The sequence below is a fragment of the Neopelma chrysocephalum genome, unplaced genomic scaffold (genome assembly GCF_003984885.1).
Source record: "Neopelma chrysocephalum unplaced genomic scaffold, ASM398488v2 Primary Assembly neopelma1_22b, whole genome shotgun sequence".
Lineage (NCBI taxonomy): Eukaryota > Metazoa > Chordata > Aves > Passeriformes > Pipridae > Neopelma > Neopelma chrysocephalum.
In genome coordinates this window covers 12,881,581-12,899,926 of record NW_020897690.1, presented here as the reverse complement: position 1 = coordinate 12,899,926, position 18,346 = coordinate 12,881,581, and the positions used below count along the sequence as shown (strand labels likewise).

Below are 18,346 nucleotides of genomic sequence, written 5' to 3'. Positions count from 1 at the left end.
CTTTCAGAGACTTCTTGGTGCCATGGTGGATAATTAGAGTTGATTTCAATGTGAGCATGTCAGACTCTGGACTGTTCCTGTGTCTGGAGGTGACAGGCAATCACATGCCTTGGAGGGGCTTTGGCTGGTTGAAGACTTCAGTCTCCTGGAAGCAGTGCAGCTGCTCAATGATTGCCTGCTTCTGTCAAGAAGCACTGTTAAACCAGTATTAGAAAGCATTGCGGGATGAGCACAAAGATTATGTGGGTTAAGGTAGCTAGTAAGTCCCCAGTGTAGGCATTGTGCAGCATGATCTAGGACTGCAGTGTTTAGTTTTGTCCTTGCCCAAGGTGTCCAAAGCAGCAGACAGGCTTAAAAGTGCCCACAGGGATCTCAAGTGCCATTTTCTATTGAGCAGGAAAAAGCGTTGTTTCAAAGGCAGGTTTTCTCAAAGCTAGTGTCTGTGCTGACTGCAAGCAGAACGCAGCCATGGTATGCACCTTCACTGGAAAGCAACTCCACTTCCAGCACTGATTGACTCTTTTTTGGGGGAGTTGGATAAGCTCTGAAAATTTGCAAATTGAGGAACTGAACTTACAGTATCCTTCTAGTACCTAAATGGCAAGCAAAACATAGCTTTTCTAATCACTCCTTTTCTCCAGGACTACTTCTGAGTGATATTTATTCCTTAAAATCCATCTGTTAGTTTGTTAAGCACAGGAGGCTGATACTGGCAGACAGCACCCAAAATCAACTGGCTTGAGCCTTGGTCTGATGCAACTGCAGTGGGCCTCCCTGAGGCTTCACAGGATTTGCAACATGGCAGGTGCACAGGGACTAGCTCCTTATTACAGCAGCTGTCATGGCCAGCAGGTATCAGTTTGAGCAAAGATATTGCCAAAGGTTCTTCTTTCTGGAAGAAAAAGAGATTTGCAAAAATAGAATTAAGTCTGGTATATTTCCGACTGATTGCTGTCAAATGGAAACGTATGGGAACTTTGCCATGTAGCATTTACGTGTAAATGCATCTCAGTGTCACCATGTGGCCAAGCCTTGAAGTTTTAAGAACCATCAAAAGCAATATCCAAGATTTCCTTTCTAGGGAAAGGATCCTGATCAGATTAGGAGGTAGTATGTAAGTGGTTATCTGGGAAGTATGTTACTGCTAGAATAGTTTACAGTAATCTGGTATAACTCCTATTTTACAAAGTAACATTACAAAATAAGTGAAGACTTTTTGGAAATTCCTACAATATGTCTATTAAACAATTGAACTTGAATGCTAAGGGAAATGTCATTGCAGAGCAGAAACACCATGGTATTGACCTGACAGGCAAATACGCAGTTGTCCAGTGCAATTGTGGGGAAAGTGATTTGTTGTGTTATTGGGTTTCAATTTCCTTTACTTTGACTACCCTCTATATCTGCGAAGTATCACTGAAGAAGTACAATTGCGAATTAGGCTAACCAAGTGTCTTAAGGGACCTGGTCAGGTTTGTTACTGGGATTTCCTGGCTGTCAACCCTAAAATGAAATAATCTGGTAATACATCAAGCCTGAAAGAATCTAGATTCAACAGCAGAATATTTCTCATTGCCAGTTGTGCCATTGCAGTGCATTAAGCTCAATTCCACATGAGTGAGTAAAACCCAGGAAGCTATGGAAATAGCTGGGTCACTGGTTACACTAAAGTCTGTGTTTATAGCAGCAAACTGCATTGTAGGTCATTACCTTCAAGTGAGCTCTAGTACATCTCTGTGAGTGGCTGTGTGAACGCAGCCTATGCCTTTCGCACGTGCAGCCTTTTTTAGAAAATAGACACAGTTGCTCTCTTAGTATGCATCTATGCTAAATGATTAATGGTGATTTTTTTGCCTCTTAGGAGAGTTGTGTTAAGAAGACTTGAAAAAAATGAGGGAATGGGACTAAGCCAATATTGACAGAAACTATATATATCTCTGAAACAGTTTAGCAATATGGTATAATGATTTTTTTTTTACTTTGCCTCTGGGTGAGACATTTTAATGACCAGATGGTTATGTTTCAGAGTACCTATCAGCTTAATGTAAGAAGACAAAGACATGGACTTTCTGGAACATGGTTTATCTCTACATGAATAAATCCTAAAGTAGAATTAAAAAGTTTGTCAGTGCAGAGGAGAGAGTAATGTCCACATTACTGTAGCTGTCTCATTAAAAATCTTACATGTCGTTGGATATATTCATTGCAGACCAATGTAGAATTAAAATACAGTAAACTTAGAAATACATGGGCTTTTTTTCTGGAGCTTGATTCAAGCCCAGTAGGTTGGAAAATGTGTTTCTGAGATCAGCAGCATATCACCATTTATTTGGCTTTAAATCCATTGTTTAGATTGAGAGTATAGCAAATTTAATCTAGAATCTATTGTCGCAGTAAAAGCCTTCTCAACTGGGCATGTAGAACCCTGGCTATTAAAAAATCCTTCCCTTTCACATCTCCTTTTATTAAAAACTCCAAATATTGCCTTAAATAAAGGGCTGTTTTTTCACATACCTTGTCATGCCAAGCAATCGTACTTGATCATCCCTAGAAATTCTCACTCAGCTCTTTTAGTCACATGATCCTCTCTGGAAATAGGAGATCTGTGATGAAATTGATAGAGTTTGACTATTGATTTCCAGTAGATCAATTTTACCAATGCTGATTCTTTGATGAACTCTTTCTCCTGGGGTTCTACAAAAAAATGAATTTGAAATCTTGCAGGCAGAATGCTCAGTTCCAGTAAATCACACATATCATGACAGGGTGGGATAGCTGGAGTTTAAACACATTTCCTCCCAAGTTCTGTTTAATAGTGAAGATCCGTCTATTTAATAATGTAAGCATTAAACAGTAACATAATAAGAAGAGAAGGAAGCGTAAGGAGGAAATCATCCCATCATACAGCATTTTGACAGGATTAAAGGATTACAGTGAAAGGAGGAAATAAATGTGTTGAGAAATAGAGAAATATATGCTTTGTTAGTTCGGTAGGTTCTAAGTACATCAAACCTTGGACAGCAGTGTTGGGGATATGCATAGGTGGGATATTCAGCCTTTTGTTACATGTGGCAGTGTTAAGCTTTCATTTGGATTCACTGACTGTTGGGACTTCCCTAGAAGAGCACTGTGTTCAGTGAATGAAATTTTCAGCCAACTGGCTACCTTTCATTTCTGCAGAGCTGTCACAGCTTAATCTCATCTGTTTGTCTGTTATTACCAGATGTGGACTGCTGCACTTGCATCTTGCCCAGTGTCATTTCACACATACGGAAGTGCTGTGGTTTGCAGTATGACAAGTTGCACTCTTTTCTTCTAGTTTCGCCTGGTGGTAAAGACAGCGCTGAAGCTGCTGCTGGTGTTTGTGGAGTATACTGAATCCAACGCACCACTTTTAATCCAGGCAGTATCTACTGTTGATGAAAAGAGAGGTGAGTAGCCTTACTTGGGGGTTGCAAAATTCCAGCATCACTGAGATCAAGGTGGCATTTCATCACTGATTTCAGTGGCTATAGAGTTGCTGTCATGATGCCTGTTTTGTGCAGCATATCCTTCATTTCATGATTAACAGCATATTGTGAGTGTTTTTATAATCTAAGATTGTCTGAGGAATTAATTATAATGAGAAAGTGAAGAGTGAAAAGATGAGGAACTCGGTTGCCTCCCTGGGTACCACAGTTGTTGCCCCGTCCCTGCACCCACATGCAAAGTAAACCCCCTTGTATCTTCCAACCTCAGAGGCTCCTCCAGGCAAGGCCACTTCCTTCTGAGAAGCAGCAGTCTGATTTAGAAGAGAAAATGATATCTAATCAGTGTAATCCCTTTGAAGAGAAAGACGAGGTCAGTAATAGTACAGGCCTTATAGTAAAAGCAAAACCATCTGTTGTTACATTAAAATAAAGCCCTTGAGCAGATATTATACTATGAAATCTGTTACCCTTCAGGCTCATGAAAAATACTTGAATATTTATACTGTATTTTTTACAAATAAATAGAACAAAAATGGTTCTTTCTTGTTCTTCCCACAAAGCCATCACTAAGCTCCTGGGGCATTCTCTCTTGATACAAAACATTCCTTTGCCTCAAGGAGCGTTTTTGAGGTTAGGAGATCCATTGTTGTGGTCTCAAACATTGAGGTTGAAAGCAAGGTTCCCTCTGTGGAGCAACTGCCTCCATGCTGAACTTGTTTGAGTGACTTGATATGGTAGAAGTGAAACAAGAAAATGTTAGGGGTCGGGGAGAAAAGAAAGGTGGTGCCAGAAATAGGAGAAAGGAGCCAGATTTTGCTTTCAGCTATCAGAATGCATTGAGAAGAAAAAACACAAATTGTCTCTTATGACAAGGAAGCAGGCAGGGGCAATTCAAAAACGATGAACTCTGCAGGTTGGCTTTCTGTTTTGAATTAAAACCAATAAACCTTACAATGCCATAAGCATAAATGTAATTACAATATTCATGTAATTGTGAGCACGATGATTTATTTTTGCAGTCATTCTTAGTATTTCCTCAGCTTTCTGAACTCACTGGTATTCTCAACATGTGCAAAATGCCATCTGTTCACATGCTGGTAAACCTCATTAAAGAAAAAAGAGAAAGGAGGACCCAAAACAAATTACTATGCTCTGTGTATTCCCTTCTGTATCTGTAGAACAGCCTTAGGCAAACATTTACATGTCCCAAAGTAATAAAACAACTTAAGTAGCCATATAAGACTTGGAAAAAACCTGATGTGTGTAGTTAGATGAGTATATGTTAGGAGCATGATGAGAGGTTTTATGGGAATTCTCATACCTGTGCTTTGGTGGATTGTCTTGAAAATAACCCAAATATCCAGTTTTCCCTTCTTCCTTTTTTTTTTAAATTATTTGAATTGAACAGTTGTACTTAGCTCCTTAAGAGATTTTTTTCTGGTTTTATATTTAGTTCCCTTTTTAGGTCATCGATGTAATAGTTATAGAGTCATTTTGGTTGGAAAAGACTTTTAAGACCATCGACTCCAACCATTAACCAAGCACCGCCAAGTTCATCACTAAACCATGTCTCTCAGTGATACATCTACACGTCTTTTAAATACCTCTGGGGATGGTGACTCTACCAGTTCCCTGGGCAGCCTGTTCCAAAGCTTGACACCCCTTTCCATGAAGAAATTTTTCCTAATATCCAATCTAAACCTCTCTTGATGCAACTTGGGGCTATTTCCTCTCATCCTGTCGCTTGTTACCTGTGAGAAGAGACTGACCCCCACCTCACTACACCCTCCTTTCTGGTAGTTGTAGAGAGTGATAAGGTCTCCCCATCAGCCTCCTTTTCTTCAGGATGAAGAACCCCAGCACTCTCAGCCACTCCTCATAAGACTTGTGCTTCAGACCCTTCAACAACTTTGTTTCCCTTCTCTGGACACACTCCAACACCTCACTGTCTTTTATGTAGTGAAGGACCCAGAAATGAACACAGGACTTGAGGTGCGGCCTCACCAGGGCCAAGTACAGAGGGATGATCACTTCCCTGGACCTGTTGGCCACACTGTTTCTGATACAGGCCAGGATGCCATTGGCCTTCTTGCCCACCTGGGCACACTGCTGGCCCATGTTCAGCTGGCTGTCAACCAGCACCCCTGGGTCCTTTTCTGCTGGACCACTTTCCAGCCACTCTTTCCCCAGCCTGTAGCGCTGCATGAAGCTGTTGTGTCTGAAGTGCCAGGACCTTTTTGATCCTCATACAATTAGCCTCATCCCATTGATTCACCCTGTGTCATCAGTCCTTCCTGTCCTCCAGCAGATCAACACTCCCATCTAACTTGGTGTCATCGGTCTCAAACTGACTGAGGGTACCATAAATCGCCTCGTCCAGATTGTTGATAAAGATATTAAACAGGACTGGCCCCAACACTGAGCCCTAGGGAACCCTACTAGTGATCAGCTGCCAGCTAAATTTCACTCCGTTCACCACTATGCTCTGGGCCTGGCCATCCAACAGTGCACCTGTCCAACCCCTGAGCAGCCAGTTTCTCCAGGAGAATGCTCTCGGAGACAGTGTCAAAGCCCTTCACTTTTAGCTATGGATGTGCTATGTTTTAATTTATATTTTTAAATTGAGAAGTACCAACCTTTAATGACTGACAGAACAGAAATACAGAGGAAGAAAAAAGCCTTTTCTTGGACCATTGTCATAAATCTCGCAGGTATGTAATTAGGTTTAGCACTGCTTTGATAAAAGTCCAGTGTTTCATGTACATACAAGGTGATGAGATATGACATAATTCTTCAACATGTGTACCACACGTGATTAACATAAAGAACCCCATATTAACTCAGCCTGGTTTCAAAGCAATCCCATCTGTGGTTTCTATGTGTGAATACATCCATATGCAAACTGAAGTACAGAGATCCACAGAAGTACTGGCTTTACTCTCAGATGCAAGCAGACCATAAGTGAATAACTGCATGGCCCTCATCATATAGGAAGCAGCTTCTACTTACAGTTCCATCTAGCTCCCCCCTTCCTCCCAACCTTTCTTGTTTTAGAACCCCAGAGGAATTTGATCTCTTTTCAATTTAAGCATACCAGACTACAGAGGCTCTGGAAAGTGGAGCTAGCATTGAACTCTGCTGTCTAGGGCTGCTTTATCATGAGCATAATTTCGGTCAGAGATTAAAGCCCCATGACTGACCTGGACATTGTCACATACTGATTTTGAATTATCTGTTACCCAACTCGTTATATTATTTCTAAATGGCCCTAATTATCAGTTCTCTGCTTTTCCTACCATTTTATTCATAGTTAGATATGCACTAAATTAATGCCCGTGCTCTGGGCAGGAGCATCTGAAAGGATGTAAGTTCACTCATATTTAAATAGCCTGGAGTACAAGGTGTTGAGGTCTTTCCAAGCATATTAATACTTTTCCATCCTGTGTCTGTTGGAGACAGACACTCTCTAAGTTGATGGCATTACTCATGTAAGTTTCTGCCCTTGTGCAAGGTTCTTCCTGCTCTATACATACTGTGCACATCCTTTGTAGTTGGGATGTCAAGATTTTGTGTATGACATGAATTGCACCATTAAAATAAGGATTTAAAGAGGAAACTGAGAAAAGTCTGAAACTTAATGGCCAATGTTATTCAATAAATAGAGTGTATTAATGTAATATAGGCTTAGCTGTTGCAGCCTCATAGTTCTTTGTGTGTCTATGCACCATGCTTGATTACTCAGAACACTGTAAGTAGCAGGAGGGTTGAGGCTCCAGCCCTCCTGTCAGAATGACTGCAATAAAGACCTCTGTCCAGTGACAAGACTGTAAAGGGCAGTCGAGCAGTTCTCATTTTACCCGTTAGAAAGCAGGAGAACACACACAAAACTTGACCTCTGCTGTTTTACTTCACAGAGCCTGTTTTATCACTCCTATCGATTTTGCCACAAGTTTTGCATAAAAGTCATAACCTTATGGGAACATCCCCATCTGCTCCCAGAAGAATCCCTTGGATGCTACATCATCATTCTTCTACATCGGGTTTGAGTGAAGGAGAAAATTCACCTATTCCCTAACTAGAATCAACAGGAGGCGGTACTATCAGTGACTTTGATAGAACTATTCTAATATGTACCAGATTAAACCTTTCTTTTCAAATGCTATTTTCTTCATTATGATCTCAATCTGAACAGGTCTCTCTTTAAGCATACTGGACTGCACAAGCTCTGGAAAGTGGATCTGGGAGTGGATGAGAGCAGACACAATCTGCACATCTCTCATGTTGTCTGGATCGTAGGTTGGAAACTATAGGCCCTCATTATATCTTAGCAAGGAATATTAACCCAACTACAGTAACGCAGTAAGTTCATGGTGCAACTTCCACACCAGAACTGCCTTGTCCCTGGGTGGGTAGATGGCCTTATGGCTATTTCCATGTTCACTTCTTGTCTGTTCAGATTGAGATCATAATGGGGGGTGTGTGGTGTGAGAAGGCCCGGGGGGGGGGGCAATTCTGAAACCATGACATGGGGAAAATATCATTTCAAAGGAAAGGTTTCATCTAGTATAGAGTGTAGCTTTATCAAAGTCATTGATAGTGCTACCCCTCTTGACTGTAGTTAAGGAATAGATGAAGAATTTGGAATTAAAGCCTAGATTTTGGAAATTGTCTAAGTTTAGTAGCAGCAGCATAATGAAAGCCTCTAAAAGATGGATGCGCTATTACAGGGCTTTACTTGCCTTTCAGCTACTTACTTGCCTTACAGCTACTTGCCTTACTAGTAAGTGTGCCTGATTAACAATTTTTAAAAATTGTATTCTAAAATAAAAAAGCAGTATGTGTAGAAGAAACTTATATATCATTCTTGCAGGAAAAAGCGTGGAGACCCTGAAATTATTCTTTTGTAATAATCAAGAAGTATTGAGACATTCAAGAAAAATAAATCAAACACAGGGATGCTGTCTAAAAAACAAACCAGTATTATTCCAATAAGAATAAAACCTACCTGCAAAAATAAAGGCGGGTTTCGCTAGAAGGACTCTCACTAAATAATGCAGTGGATTAAATAATTTATTTTGTACGTTGTTACCAACTCATTTTTGTTTCCAAATGGTATTATTATAAGTTAGACTTGCATGGTTTCCCTATTTTGTTTCTCTTTCTTATTTCCTTCCATTTTTTATTTTTTCACGGGAAACCACGGGAAGGCATTTTTGTAGTAAGGATATCATTCCTGCTGATCATATATCATTTGTGAGCTGAGTGAATTTGTTCCACATGTCTTTGAACATGTACTGCCCAAAACGTCTGGCAATATAGAGAACCTGGTAAAGAGGTGTCTAGTGTATTTTCATAACAGACATGTATTTGAATTAGCATTTAATTAGTAATGCACATAAATACTTCTGGAGAGCTGAGAATGAATCCCCCTCCTCCATTGATTTGTCTGGAGATAAAGAAGCTCTGATTTATTATTCAGTAGTAAAGATCAGAGGCTGTCTCAAAGAAAGGGGGAGAGAAAACAGGAGAAATATTGCTGTCTGCACATTTATTAGTAGACAGGTTTTCCACATGCTGCACTGCCATTGCCTTGAAAATGCAGATCCTTGGTTAGCAGAAATCTGATGTCTGTGTAGCAGGGTATATATGTAAGATATCAGCTTGAATAAACAAGGGCTGTTATCACTGTGAGAGTAATGCAGATTTTAGACCTCAGGGTTACTGATCAGTCAGCAACAGGTGGTTGTGATGGCACATTTGCATTTTACTGCCTGATTATACTCAACTCTTATTCCTATAATGTTATGGAGATGTGGACTGTTGAAATACTCTGTTTCCCTCTGAAGTTCAAAGACTCTCACAGTTACACTTGTGTAGTTGAATTGAATATCTCTAGGATAAGGTTAGCTCTCTACTTCATCCTCCTCACCTCTAACTTTACTCCAAACAAAACAGTGAATTATAGTCTTTCAGTATTTACTTCATTTTTCGTAGATAAAATTTAGTAGATGCAACCATCTTGCCATTTAGCCAAATGAAATAGGATGGTTTTACACAGTACCTTCCACACAAGAGATTGTCTTGAGCCTGATGTTTTTGGCACAATAACTCACTAGGCCACTAGGGTTTGGTTGTCAGATAAATATGCAAATTCAAATCAATATGCAAAACAAGCAAGTATGTCATAACTGAAAGCACAAATTTTAACCTTACTTAGTGGAAAATGAGAGAAATGTATCTGAAAATTCTGTAGATGGGTTTCTTATTAAAATAATTTGAGAATGAACCACAGCGAAATTCTTTTCCCCTCATTGATCATTTCTTCTATTTCTTTAACCTGTAATTTGAGAAAACTATTTCTCTGCCACACTGTTTTGTTAACCTGACTTACCTTAATGCAGCATAATTCAGCAATAGCACCAGGAATATGAGCAACAGGCACACTGAAAGCATAGCTTATAGGGTTTTGCTGAAGATTTATCAAAGCCTATGTGAACCTATGAGAGGTTCAGTAAAATTCCTCCCACCTGATTTATAGAAGTTCAGTGTCAATCAAACTGGGCTAACAAAGCTTCCTTCATCACCGAGGCAGAGAAGTTGGTACCTTTGGAGAAAGGCATACCTTGGCATACTTTAGATCCCTGGATTGGGCTGCACTGTAGTTTTCATTGTCTACATTAACTCTCAGGGAAGCAGGAGAGACTGTAGAGAAAGCTGGATCTTTCCACTTCAACTTTTCTCTGGCCACATAAACCATCTTGTGCTACTTCTTGGATAAGTGTTGATGCTATAGCTTTCCATTTTGATCACTGTAACCAAGAGTTTCTGCTTTTCCTCTAGGAACCAAGCCATGGTCCAACATCATGGAGATATTGGAGGAGAAGGATGGGGTTGATACCGAGCTACTGGTTTACGCAATGACGTTGGTTAACAAGGTTTGTTTACTTTTTTAGCATAACTGGTGGACATAGTGTTTTCAGTTGTATGGTGAACTTCCCTGTTGAGAGTACATGACAGAGACCTGTCATGGAGAAGTTGCAGATCGTGCTGTAATCAATCAGCACACTCTTGTTACTTGTGCTGCAGTCACCCAGAGGCAGTGGCTGGGAGTAGAATTGCTATTTTGCTAGATGCTGTGTGGAACTGTGGTATGACATGGCTCCCAATGCTGCAGTACTAAATGAAAACTCGACAAACTATCTCAACAGATTATCCAGCGGGAGAAAGAAAGCAAGTGCTGGTGAAAAGAACACGTGCTCACAAAGGCTTGCATTGTACACAATTTTCTAGTTCAGATAGTTTAAGTAGTTTTTTTTTAATGCAAACTAAGTATGATGAATTTAACAGGTCTGAGTGCTAATAAGAGTACTTCTGTTTAAAAAAGTAAGGTTACATTTTTTTCTTATTTCCTTATATTTTATGGTGACCTGATTTACAAGTAATAGTCTTACAGTAAAATCAAATGTTTTCAGAAGTATTCACTTGTGCTATTGAGCAGAAAAAATGGAGAAAATGGAAAGGTCCATGACAGTTAGAAATGTATTAGTGTAAATACCTTAAAAATCAGCATCTAGTCCTAGACAAATCTTAGAGTAACTAAATTTGAAGATTAATTTTTAAAGGGACAGAAGATCAGCATACTACTGGCAAATCAAACTAACTGTGTGGTTTATGGTTATACTTAATAGGACAGAGTATTAGGAAATATTATTATTACTCATTATATTCACTTGAAGATCCTGAGTTTGTTGGCTGCCAGTTTGTTGGGCTTTTGGCTACATGGTAGGGGTTGTGGGTTGCTCTGTTGTTGATGTTATTTATAAAATGATTTCTTAATGGCAGATATTGTCCAGCAAATATGCCTGAAAGGGACTAACCTCTCCTGGTGACATTTCTGATGTTACTCTACTTTTGCTTAGAGTCACCCTTGCTCCTGCTTCCATGATAGTAAAGTTCCTTTTGAGTTTAAAAGACCACCTTATCTTACTGCTGTACTCTTTCTGAAAAAGCATCACCAGTTACATATGCTTCTGTCTGTTGCTGCTATTAAAGGCAAGGTGACCCAGTCTTTAACAGCTTCACTTTACACCTTGGTTTTCTTGTGTACCAATTCCTGTTGCTGAGATAATTCTCTTCATCATTTGCACAGTTGTAATCTACCTAGTGTTTGACTTCCTCAAAGATTTTGTTCTCTGTTGACTCTTTTATTATCCTATAGTTGATTCCTTTAGTCTGAGTTTTTCAGTACATTTAAAGCTATTTTTAGGACAAGATAGTTCTTTGAAAACACACAAAAAGAAAAAGCATCTCACAGTCAAAGGAGCAAGGCAGTTACGAAGATCAAGGAAGAGAGGAATCCCACAAATCCACACTTATAATTATGATCTGGCTTATGGGCAGCTTTATGATGTTTTTAATGGGATATTTTTCATGATTATAGAGAAAACAGCAAGCAGCATGTAACAGTTGTAATTTTTTCCCCCGCAGAGAATACAAAGAAGGCTCAGATGGTTTCAGCTTCTCTAGGCAAGGAAATGGCAAAGTTTTCAGATCAGGCAGAGTCCTCGTGAAGGATTTGTCTTAAGGAAGCCTACTTCTACTCCATCTTTCTCCATGTATACATTTACAGACTGTTTTCCTTCCTACTCAAGAGCTCAAAACACATCTACTCAGGCATAAAAATTGCTCCAGTCCTTTTATCCTCTCCCTCTCTTTTGCTGATGATTAACCAATTTACTTAAGCTAATATTTCATTAACCCTCTCTTAATTTGTGAGGATTTAGGCATTAATGAATCTCTTAAATGAGAGTGATACCAATGCAGATACTTCCGGTTATGTATAGTTCTGGTATAACCTTTGTTGTCTTCCTTGGGTTAGTTCCTATGATCTGTTAGATCTTATTCTAATCTCTACTTCCTTATGTTTATTACTGAAGTCTGGATAGATTAAAGTCTTTGTGTTTCCTTTGTATAAAAGAACTTCACCAACTACTTATCAAATCCAGAAAAAAAATTCTGCGTTGCATTTAATTCACTTTCTATTCAACTGCTATAAAACCTCTTCATCATTGAAATTACATTGGAAGCTTTGTAAGTTTTAAAATTACTGCTGATTTTCTTTTTACCTGTTATTAATATTGCTTGTTCTCTCATATACAGTATAGTTTTAAATAGATAAAATAATTACAGGTTACATAAAAATTAATCTGTATTAGTGTAGTCAGATTAGGCACCGAATGGTTTTTAGAAGGTCCGGTATAATTTTAGAATTTAAGCTCCAGCTTCCAGTCCAAGTGGGAGCCTAGAGTACCACCCACCAGCAGTCCATAAACTATAGTTAAAAAAGTGCTGTTTCAGGTCAGTGTGGTGTTAATACAGCAGCTGGCACATCAGTTACTGATGACCTGCCTTGAGAACATCGCAACTGCCACACTGCAACAATGATCATCCCAAGTCCTGTGTCTGACATTGGCCCCACCAGATGTTTTAGGAGTTATGGTTCCTGGGAAAAATGAGAGAGGCTTCTTCCTATCCCAAAGCAACTGAAAATTTGGCTAATCCCCCAAGTGTGTTTATTCACCATGTAGTGCTTTTCACCATAACATGTAGGATTTAGCTCATGTCTCTCTCTCTAGTGCGTGAGCCTGCTAGTGGAGTGTAGGCTGTTAGGCATTCGGTAGCCAAGGCAGGATGCTCATATTACTTGAACTTTCATGAAATATTACACACCAAACGGGCTTCCTGTTGTCTATATCATCTCTGCACCACTGCTTTGTACTGTGATTGTTTTGTAAATTACAAAAGTCACCATAATTACTAGTTTTACTAACTACTGTTAGCCATTTTAAAAACTGCAAATACATAGAGCCTTTCCATCTGGGGCTAATTTATGTCAGCATTTGTTCAGAGACATAACTGAGGATACGTAGTGATAAGAATATTCTGCTATTACCAGTTAATTATGTTGTCTATAGATCTTATCATTTAGGATCACATTTGGCTGATATACTCCCATAAAGCTTTTCTTTTTTCCACTCCTAATACAACTTCATTAGTTTTCTTACCTTTCTTTCTACTGGGACTTTTAAAGGTAGTGGTAGGAAAAACATATTGTTGAGGGTTTGGTAAAATGTTGTTAAGTGGATATATCAAGCTCAAAACTTTTGGGCTGGGGTTTTGGTTTTAATTTAGTTCACCATTCCAAAAATTACCACTCGAGAGGGAAGAGCTCAAAGCTGCAAAGCCTTTCTCACAAGGGCTTGAGAAAGCAACTTGGAAAATCACACAACACACCAATAAAAATCTTAATTCAGGGATGTTTCCTCAAACCAAAACTGGATAGAGGCATAGGAGTGAGTCTTGACATTCATATTCATGCTTTGTTTGTACACCTGAGTTCTGAAGAGTTTTGGATTTGACATCTCATTTTTGGTTGAAGATAGCAAGACCGTAACAAAATTCAGCAAGCAAAACACAGAGTATGATATAAACATGCTTCTCCAAGTGTCTAAATTTTAATTCTCCAGACAGGTTTTTATTTTTTAAGGTTTAGTCTTCAGAACATGAAGAACTATTTGGGACTTGTATGTGTATTTTGATATTGGAGTATCAGTTTGAATTTAACCAGGTACTCAGGAAGGAGCAAAGGTTCTTGAAGGATCTGCTCAATCTATGGTCTCCACTCTTCTGTTAGCGATTTTTGTTTCCTTTATAAAGCCACCAAGAAAATGGGGGTCCACTCTTGTTTTCTAATATCACAACCCAGAATTAATCAGTGATTTATGCAAGTACTTGACATTTCTTGTGTTTATTTCCTGAAAAAGAGTTTTTCCTATGATAGATTGAACTGACCTTGTTGCAACACCAGTAGTGCCCTTTTTCATTCCATTTTATAATGTTAGAAATTGAATCTTATATGCTTTAGGCTCTGAAAGTGGGTCTGTGAGTTCCATGACAAACTGTGCAAAGGAAAAATATTTGATTTCTATAGTTGAGAGTTCAACTGCCCAATTCTGGCCAGTAATGTGCAGTGAAAATTGGATTTCCACTGCTCTGTGATTTAAAATTATATTGACTAATAAAAGGCTGCTGACAAAAGCAGTTGCCAGTAAATACTACCTTATGCTGCTGCTTTTCCAGTCTACAGCTTGTCTTACCTTGGATTTTTTAAAAGGTATATTTGAACATGGGTGATCTGCATATCAATGTTAAGACCATTTCCTGATATTTTCAGAAGTAAATGCTCAGAAGATGTGACTCTTTGTCCCCTCTTTTGCAAATACAACATTACATCTCACTGTGCATGAAGGCCCCCAGGTCAGAATAGTTTCAGTTTACATCTTTCATTTGCAAGAGAAAACCTGATAGTTGAACACCGTTTTCTGTTATAATATTTCCATATCCATGTTAAAGCTTCATTGAATTTGCAGTGTGATAGCTTCATTTGCTGAATCCTCAGATTTTTACTCAGTGTTAGGTGTCAGTTTAGGAAGGAACAAAATATATGTGGTATCTGTTTGCAGCACTTTTCATGAAGTTTTGATTTCATAGTCTTCTGTGGGTTTTGAACAGAGGTTTAAGTACTGTCCTGGACAGAGACAAATTTTTAATTAAAACCTGAACATATAACCCGAAAACTTAATTGGTGTTTGTGCTAAGAATTCCTGTTGTGGTGAATTTCACCCGGCAATTTCACCAGTCCTGTAATGACTGAAGAAGAAAATGTTGCTGTGTGTTGTGTTTAGTTAGAAAAAAAAATAGATTAAAAAGTACCTTGTTGATGCACATATTTCAGTGCCTCACATCACAGGAAAGAGGTGTTTAAAGGACAGATATGTCAGCTGCCTATTCCTCTCTCATTACTCATGTAATTCAGACCCATTTTTCTGAATGTAAAGCTTCTTGGTGTAGGGAGGCAGCCCAGAGCAGCTGCTCTTTTCTGCACTCTGCTGCTCAGAGCCGCTTTGGAAAACCAGTGTTCACAGAGCACAGTTCATTCTATCCAAGGCATGAGAAGTTGAAACTCTTTTTGGAAAGGGCCCGGGTTTTGCATCTCTGTCTCTTGCTCTTTCTCTTCTCTACTGGGAATATAAATAAGTTACTTAGCTAATTAAATGGGAGAGAGGAAACTACTTTAGAATAAACATCCCTCTGGTGAGCTACTCCAGAATAACCATGTTGTTTCCAGTCTGCGTTCTCAGGTATTTTGCAGAAACAGCTCTGCACAAACTGGTTCTTGGGAGGACATGTATGTTGCTCTGCAAGTAAGTTGCACAGTATGGTCAGTAGTTTCTGCCTAATATGCACAGAATTACATTAATTTTTCTGCATCATCCATAAGGAGCAGTAAAAAATCAGTACAAGGTGAGTAGAAATCAGTGGCTCAAACAGTTTTCAATAGCCGTTATTATTAGCGTTCTTTATTTTCTAGTGTGCAAAAGATCCTCTACATTGTCACTGGTAACAAGTTACCATATAATTAGGAATTAATAACTCTTTTAACATTTTATAGGAGTTAATGAGTACCTTTAATATGACTTTTCAAGTTGAAAAGGAGGAGAGGATTCACTGTCTCTGTAATATAAAACTACTTGTGCACAGGGAAGATGACTGCTGCTGCAGGTGTGGAGGACAGTAGGCACATGGTGCAGGATATTTCCTGCTGTTCTGACATCACACAGCTGTGCATTGGACTTTTTCTTCTTAAGAGCTGAACTTACAGGAATCAGTAGGAAATCAGCTTTACTCATTTCAGCTAAACTGTTTTTTTTCTCCTTCTTTGCTTTTATCTCTGTGTTTGATGCTTTAACATTCTCTGTTCTTTAAATCTGTACTTGAATGAAGTCAGGAAGAATCCAACTGTGTATTTTAAAGGCCCACATTTTCCATACTTTTTTGTATGAAATAACAACATTGATTTGTTTTGCCAATTATTCATTTTTCTACACAGTGCACAGCGTTGTTTGTTAAAAGCTGTGCCACTTGTTTTTTATTTTCTAGCGGTGTCTCTAATCCCACATCATGGGTTTTACTTTATTGAAATCATGCATAGCACCACTTGCCACCTGCTTTTAAAATCCTTTGTTTAATTCTTTTCAAAACAAACAGATTTAAATGTTTTTCCTTTGATTCTTAGACGCTGTCGGGATTGCCAGATCAAGACTCTTTCTACGATGTGGTGGATTGTCTGGAAGAGCTAGGCATTGAAGCTATTTCACAGAGACACTTGAACAAGAAAGGAACAGACTTGGACTTAGTTGAGCAATTTAACATTTATGAGGTAACATAACATGCCCTGTTTTATGCATCTTACAGCTTGCACAAACTTCAAAGCCGAGAGGAGGGGGGGAATGTAACCTAGGTGAAATTTGGTTATCAATTTTATTTTAAAAGAAAAACATCTGGTTGCTAGAAGTATTATACACATTCGTGTATGTGACCTACTACGGTACATAGCTGTATTTAATGCAAAGGCATTTCATACTAAAGCTGGGGCCTACTGCAAGGCAAACCAGCACATTTACTAGCCTTCTTTCTGCAACTGCTATTTACACATTCTGAAATAAGTAGTTCTTTCCATATGCAAAAGTATTCAGCTCGTGAAAAAGATTCGACTGAGCTCAACTTCACAAATACCACTTGTTCTGCAACTGAATATCCAGCAAGTCCTTGTTTATGAGTTTACACTGGACCAGATCCTATGCAGTTTGCAGCAATGGAGTAATGAGTGACTCCACATTTACCACCTAGGTATAAAATAACTACTTTTGAAGCATTTATATGTAAGGGTAGGATATCCAGTTTCTTAATAATTAGCCTCTTTTCAGACTTTGGAAAGTGTTGAAATGGGGAGGTTTAGGCTGAAGTTAATGTAATGTAAGTGTGAATTCGTGTTCTGATGTGATGAAATTAAATTACTTCATCTCTGCCGAAGTCCAGCGAAGGATTTGATAGATTTGATTCTACATTTTCTTCATCAACTCTACATTCATGCCACTTCACTAACTTTAGCAGAGTTAAGTTTTATATACATCAATTTTCAGGAAGAGCCAAGCCAGCATAGGAACAAGGGAATGAAAGGGCACCATATCCTTCCTTTTTCTATCATCAGAGGCTTTAACTTTTTTAAATATGGTGATTAATCTTAAAAACAGAAGTTTTTTGTGTGTGCTGAGCCTACTGAAAGACTTGTTTGCAAAATTAGCAGTTAACTTAGTTGAGTATCAGCTTTCCCTTGATGACCAGATTAATTCTAGACATGCCTATGCAGGTTCTTCCTTTTCTCTGCCAGTGTTGGTTTTTATATGAAAAATCTCTTCTTCCTCACAGAAACAGATGTTACACCCTAAGGAGAGATATCTCACTTCCCCTCCCCCCCACTTTTTTTTAAGTCACTTCTGGTAAGAATTATCAGAATTACAAGACTAATAGAAACAAGAAGATATACATTCTTCTGATCACCCACATTGCCCTCTTCTGTACTTCTGCCTATTTGAGTCAGTCTTTCTCATATAAGGATTACTTAAATGTTAGGCTACATTTCAGATGAGATCCACTAGTAACTTTGTTCTTTCTGCCAGAGTTATCTTTCCTCATGTACCATAAGACAACACTTGCTTTGTTTCTGTTAGAGGTATGTCCCATTGGTGTGTCAGTGGTGTGCTGTAGTTTGAGATACTCAGGTGTTGCACCCATACTTTAGTCCTCTACTATTTCTAACACTTTCTAAAGTAGTAGGTGGTAACTTCAACTTGATCACTGCAAGTGTCATGTCTGAACATGAGGAAATGTTCAGTCAGTCAATGCATGAGAGTTTTTTTTCTGTCGATTTCACTAAAGCCAAGACTTCGTGTAAGTATTTTGGAAGGAAATAAAGG

The 18,346-nt window shown here is 38.7% G+C and overlaps 1 protein-coding gene across 1 annotated transcript in view; it reads left to right on the top strand.

The window, feature by feature from the left end:
• The window catches only part of FHOD3 (formin homology 2 domain containing 3), a 383,569-nt gene that overhangs the window by 255,559 nt on the left and 109,664 nt on the right, over window positions 1-18,346 (top strand). The window contains 3 exon segments of the mRNA XM_027680405.1: window positions 3,320-3,431; window positions 10,311-10,405; window positions 16,606-16,749. Coding sequence (XP_027536206.1) covers window positions 3,320-3,431; window positions 10,311-10,405; window positions 16,606-16,749 — 351 coding nt within the window.